The 6,775-nt window shown below is 43.0% G+C and overlaps 1 protein-coding gene across 1 annotated transcript; it reads right to left on the reverse strand.

Annotated features, from left to right (window-relative positions):
* Window positions 1-213: 213 nt before the first annotated feature.
* Window positions 214-1,158, reverse strand: LOC149852614 (olfactory receptor 2AG2-like). The gene has a single exon (XM_090030120.1). The coding sequence runs from the start codon at window positions 1,156-1,158 to the stop codon at window positions 214-216; it is 945 nt and encodes a 314-aa protein (XP_089886246.1).
* Window positions 1,159-6,775: the final 5,617 nt, after the last annotated feature.

The following is a 6,775-nucleotide window of genomic DNA, read 5'->3' on the forward strand; positions in this document are numbered from 1 at the left end:
ACCACCCAGGGTTACTAGGAAGAGCAGTCACAAATTGTTAGAGAGAAGGTTCAGGCTGGACATCAGGAGACATTACTTTACAGTTAGGGGTGCCAGGCTCTGAAATGGGCTCCCAAGTGGCCAGCACGGAGCCATGCCCTCCAGCCACCACCCTTTGCCACAGCAGCATGCAAGCCTCCCTCTCCCGCTCCCCTGGGCAGGCTACACCTTCTGTCAGTCTTTCTGGAACTCTTTGCATTTCCCAATCCACTTTCTGAGGGCATGTAAGACATCCCTGTTTCTCAGGCTGTAGATGAGTGGATTCAGCACTGGGGGGACAATAGTGTAAAACAGAGACACAACCTTGTCTTGCTCTGGGGAGTGGTAGGAGCTGGGTCTCATGTACATGAACATGCCTGCTCCGTAAAACATGACCACCACAGTCAGGTGGGAGGAACAAGTGGTCAGAGCTTTCTGCTGTCCTTTGGTTGACTTCATCCTCAGGACCCTGTAGAGGATACAAGCATAAGAGGCTAGTATAATGGAAGAAGGGATGGGGAGCAGGACAATGCCAGTCAGAAACACCAGAGCCTCATATCGAGAGGTGTCAGAGCAGGACAACTTGAGCAGAGCTGGGACCTCACAGAAGAAGTGGTCAATCTCTTTTGAGCCACAGTAGGGGAGAGCCAGTGTAAACACTGTGTGAATCAAGGCATTTACTGATGCTCCCATCCAGACTCCAGCTGATAAAAGAAAGCAGACCTTCCTGCTCATGCGGATGAGGTACTGCAAGGGGTTGCAGATCGCCATGTACCTGTCATAAGCCATGACTGCCAGGAGGAGGCACTCTGATACACCCATGGTCAGCACAAGGAGAATCTGAGCCCCACAGCCAGCTGGAGAAATGGGGTTGCCTGGGGTCAGGAAGTCTGTTAACATTTTGGGGACAATTATCAGGGTCTGACAGATGTCCATGAAGGCCAATTGGCTGAGGAAAAAGTACATGGGGGTGTGAAGGGATGAATCTACTTGGATGAGAAGTAAGAGGAGAGCATTCCCATACAAGGCAACGATAAAGGCTAATAAGATCATGGCCATGGAGAACATGTGTACATTGGTCCGGCTCAGGAATCCCAGCAGAATGAAGTCTGCTGAAGAAGTTTCATTCCCACTCTTCATTTCCTCTCCATGTGGCTTTGCCTGAAATATGCACACACTTCCTACTGGATACCACTCATGGAAACTGAGGCAGCAGCCAGGTTTTCTTCTCCTGTGGAAGAAATGCCAGACATTATGGTTGATAAGACAATAGCCACACTTCCTCAGGAACTATGTTTATTTAGGCTAAAGATTTCCTATTTTTAGCCTAATATTTCTATGCCCAGCTAGAGACTCCACCTACAAGTGAGATGCAGTGGTTTAATTCGTGGTATGTCTATGCTGCAGACACAGAAATGATTACAGCAGGGAGTAGTAACCCATGGCCTGCAAAACCTTTTAATCTGACCTGACCATTTTGTGGCATTGGTGGCATTTGGAGGTTGGGGGCACCTTCTGCAGGTGCTCTCCCTAGGCTGTCTCGAAGACAAGCACCATCTGTGGGCATTCTCCTTGTGCCACAGGTGGAGGTTAGTGGCAGTGGTGGTAGGGTGCTTGGGTGCCCACCTCCAACCTGCAGTAGGTTATTCCAGTTTGCAGCTGGAAAGGGTTGCCTACTCTTCAATGACTATGCTCTACAGAGATGTCATAGCCAGGGTTAAACAGGTTAATTGGAGTCCTGGTTGCAATCTAGCTACAGCAGTGAGGAAGTCAGTGCATGCTACCTTCCCTGCCCAGATGCAGGAAAATAATCAGTTCCTATGCTCCATGTGCTGTGCTGCTAATACTATTTCATTACATATGAGTCTGACTGAACTCAATGGGAAATAATCTCACAGAAAAAACTCATGGCAAAACATTTCAGATTGAGTGTGGCTCGGTCATTCTGGCCATTCTCCTTTTCCATCACCACCAGCAGTGCCGTATACCATGAGTAATGTGGTTGGTAGCAGGAGAAGAAGCACTTGGCAATGCAGACATCACACACTGGAGTATGAGGAAACATCCTCTGTCCCAAACACTTCACCATTTACCAACCTCTGAAAAACACCCCATAGCTGCTCCCCAGCCATAGTGTGTGCTGGGCAATGAATGGGACAAGGAAAGCTTGAAGGGATCTACAATGAAAATATTTGCAAAACGAATCCTACAAACTTAGGTGAGAAGAGAATGTGTGTATTTTTTAGTTGAAATTTTAGTAGAGGAAAGTATCTATGGAAAGCCTGAAGGCCAGTGTCCCATTTAAAGGAATGGTTTTAACAGACAATCTCCCATCAGCTCTGGGTTTTTAGTGTCCAGTTTCTCAAGTACTTGGGCAGGTATCCCATAAAAGCATCTGAATTTCAGAGGACACACTCTCAGCTCTTTCTGAATATCACTATACAGCAACTGGGGCAGCCAAAACTGAACTACGACTAGATGAAAGGTTAACACCTAGTGAGATCTGCTGTAGGCTGTTTGAAAAAAGGAAGAGAAAAAGAAAGGGAAGGAAAGGAAAGGAAAGACTACAAAAAACTGCTTAAAATAAAAACATTATTTTCATGAAAAAAGTGAAACAAAGTTATTCTCAGGTTGCTAGAGCTCTCTCCATATCATTTCACTTCTATGCAATCACTAATATAAGAAAATGAAGAAATGCTAGTCCTATAATGCTTATGATCTATATTGTTAGTCAGTTTTCAATTAATGTATCTGGACTTTTTTTTTTTAGTGAACGTGACATTTCACTTTTTAAAGGAACATTTCTCACCCTGTCCCCCACCCCAAATTAAAATATTAATTCAGAAAATCTCAAGTAATTGGCTGAATGATACACAGTGCAAAACACTGTAAGAAGCCTGGCTAGGAGTGGGAGGCACATCATGATGACCTTGCTATGCCCTTCCTATGATGTCGCAAGCCAATGTACTCCGTCACAGGTGATCATGCCAGCCAGCCTTGGCATTTTAAATTGGGCAGGTCTGGTTTTGCCAGGATGCTGCTTTTATAGTCTTGACTGCAATAAGTCTATGCCCTGGGAAACTGATAAGGCATACCTGATTACCCTATTAAAGAAATTAATTGTATATTAATGATTCATTGGCATGAGAAGCAATTTTGTACATCTAATAGCCTGATACCTGGTAATTTTATCTTGTAAGCTTTTTAAGCTCAGCTAAAAACTGGGGATGAAGAGCCCAGCTCTGCCTCAGAAAATCTCTTTTCAGGCAGGAACTCAAGATCCTTGCTGTATTGCCCCTGTGCAGGTGAACAAAGGTCAGTGCCTCAATGAAACCTAGACCCTCCATACACCATACACACAATGCTCAAAACACAACCCACAGCATGTAGTCTCAGGAACACCAGTAAGAAGTTATTTTGCCTGGTTGGCTGGTCATCTGTTGGAAACCTATATGACTCAGGAACTTAAACTTTTTTTTCAGTACTATTTTGTGACTCTCTTAGGTTAATGGATATTTCTTTTAAACCAGCAGCTCACTATACTTACGTGTATTGTCTTAGCAATTGCCTATGGTTTGTATTCCAATATTGGAAGTGCTGTTAAGATTTCCTTGACTGTTTTTTGGACTGTGTGCTTTTACTGGACCCAGCTTCCTAAAGCATCCCTGGTCCCCAGAATCTCCCTGGGGCTCTGCAGTCCTCTGCCTCGGTGCCTGTTTTTCTCCCGGCAGAATAAACTAGAGACCCTAGATGTCTATAGCTACCAAACTTTGTACTTACCATGTAGGGGCAGAAAGATAATTAGGATTTAGCCCCTCACATGCAAAGCTAGAGACAAGGGAAAGTCTTGAAAGAGTGGAGCCATAGTTTCTTCTCTGAGAGAACACAGCCCCCAGGTTACTGTGTGATATGGAGTTGGGAAGCACTTACAACAAACAATCCATCGTACAGGGTGTGTTTTAAAGTCATTTTAAATGGAAGTATAAGATACGATATTATACATACATATTATTACTCCTGCTCCTGCCTTTGTCTAAGGTAATTTGCATGTTTGCAGGAGCTGAGACTCCTTACCAGGTGAGAACTGCCTGCCCAGAGGGTTTTTCCATCTATTGACTCCTCTGTGAAATCCTATGAAATATGGACTTTCACTTCTACCCAGGAGAACTTTTACAATCTTTTCACTGATTCCTGATGAAGGGTGTTTGTGACCGAAAGCTTGCAATGAAAAATTTTTTTTTGCAAAAATCTTCTTGGTCTAATAATCAAAGATATCACATCTGTCTATGAGCCCCAATTGATATATTATATACTACGCAAATAGTTAATGACATGGTAAGTTAAACAAAATCTCTCTTTATCTGACATTTTTAATAGCCCTAAGAGTGGCCTGGGTAAAATCCTGGAACTGTTAAGGTGAAAGAGGAATTTGGGATTGACACCAGGAGAGACAGACTTTTATCCCTTCTTTGCAAACATTTCCTCCTCCTTTGAAGTTCTTCATCATACATAGGTGCCCTGACAGGAATAATCTGTTTTCATTAATAACTTTCACCTTCCAATTCGTAATTGTATCATTTCAGTCTTGATCACATTGAAAGAAGCACAATACAGTACATTTTAGTTATAAAATAAAGTAAAAGATATTTTATTAGTAGTACTACTAGTAGAATTCATAATAATAAAAAGTAAAATATACATGACTTTATTGAAATGTAATACCTGAGATATATTTTGAGAAACATTTATATGCCACTTCTTCTGTCATTATCACACGGGGATCTTTAAGAAGAAAAATGGTGCTGTTTGTAATGAAGATAAATCAGTTTTTAAGAATATTCACCTATATAAAATAGGACTAGAAGACAACAGTAAACACTTACCTTGGTCTCCTTTATGTTTTTCTGTGATGACTTTAGTAAGAAGCTTAATCCTTTCTACTATATTCCTAGAAAGTTTGGTTTTTCCAGCCTATTGGTACATGTACATATACAAGAAATAAAGAGTTATGAGCTCAAAAGCAAGTACACAAGAAATCCACGTAAATCTTTTTTCTTCCTGTCTTTACATTTCAGTTTCAACATTAAAATTATGTAACATCAATTCTTGCCCAGAGCCTGAAAACATATCTTTATAGGTTGACAAAATGCAACATGGGCAATATATAAAAAGGATCTGAAATTACTCTTATTCACGGGCACTCTGCATTTGAGTAGAGAGACAGCGGAGCTCTTTCAATCCTGCTTCTGCAGCTAGCTGAGTAAATTAGGCAGTGGAGAGAGGGGAGCACGTAGGTCATAAAAGCACAGGCTTCGCAAAACCAAGTCAAGCTTGTGGCCATTATGTTACTCATCAACAAGAGCTTTGAAATCTAATGGGACCAAAATACACAAAGTTTCCCACACTCTGGGGGTCTTCTCCCAAGTCTCTAATTAAGTTGTACTTTCAGCTCCAATGGGTGCTCTGGCAGACTTTCCTCCATTCAGGTATTTGAAAACTGCAAAATTATGCTCAGGGGAGTTTCTTGGCAACCTCTGTCTTGAGCTGGGAGAGAACAAAGCATTTCAGGAAGGACAATACTTTTCAGTCTTTCTTAAATGAAATTCTAGGGGTAGGGGTTTTAAAAGTGGGAAATGTCATATTTGAATGTTTTCATTCCAATACAAAATGCTAACTCTCTCACTGCTTGTTTTTCTAGTGGGATGAGACCTCTGGGTTCTGACCCACTTGACATGATGTTCCTCCATCAAGAACATCAGTTCTCCAAACATTCAGTCACAAGACATCCCTCTCATCTGGAGAGTTTGAAACAGAGGAAGAGTAAAGGAGCATAGTCTGGTCAGATATGCATAAGAATCTTCCACCCCTGGCCCCACAACCATGGACCAGGGTAGGGGGACAATGTCCCTGCCTGGACTCTGGGGGCAGACCCTGCCCCAGCAGCAGGCAGCTCCCAGGGACAGCGAGCAATGTCCCAACCCCCCACCAGAAGATAGCTGTCTCTTGGCCCATGCTCCCTGCCAGCTCCTGGGCTACTACCAAAGGGAAGCTTTGAGCTACCCCTGGCTGCTGCAGGAGCCCAGGGAAGGGCCATTGGAAGTAGGAGCAGTCTGCTATTAGGAGCAGCAAATCTTCTCCTTCATCGCTGCACGTGTAGACACATCCCTGGGAGAGTTTACGTTAGTGTACCTCACTCTAAAGTAGAGTGCTCCTGGATTATTTGCATGTGCAGATGAGCCCAGTCACTCATTGTCTTTCAAAGTCTCTCCAGAAATGTTATTTTTCATTTCTTAACTTCTAGGGCTCTACAACATCTTTTCCCAGAAAATCCCACCTGAGAAGCCTCATATTACAGACAGCATGTAATGATGCTGAGTGGTATCTTCTCTCTTCTTAGGAGCACTTAAAAATAAAATATAATCTGGGTCATAATAGAGGAACTTTAATAGTTGGCTCGGTGCGCACTCCCCGTTGTGCTGGAGGTGATTTGTCGCTGGATTTCGGGGTCGTCCACAAGAACTCCTGGCTGGCTCGCCAAAATTGATATGAAAATCGCGGTTCGTTTCTTTGGAGGCTCGCGAATAATAATTCCTCAGGCACACATTGTTAGTAACACAAAGGATATATTTGCAAATAGGGTCAGAGTGAAGACAAAGACCACTCTGCCCCCGAGGAAAACTCTTAGCTGGCTTTTATCCCTTCCCTGCTGGGCACGTGTGCAGAAGCAGGAACTCTTACAACTCATTTCTGGTTCATA

Source organism: Crocodylus siamensis, chromosome 15, assembly GCF_052110815.1.
Source record: "Crocodylus siamensis isolate JL-2025a chromosome 15, ASM5211081v1, whole genome shotgun sequence".
Lineage (NCBI taxonomy): Eukaryota > Metazoa > Chordata > Crocodylia > Crocodylidae > Crocodylus > Crocodylus siamensis.

Coding starts and splice junctions, on each gene's coding strand:
- LOC149852614 (XM_090030120.1), bottom strand. CDS start 1,158: ATGAAGAGTGGGAATGAAACTTCTTCAGCAGACTTCATTCTGCTGGGA.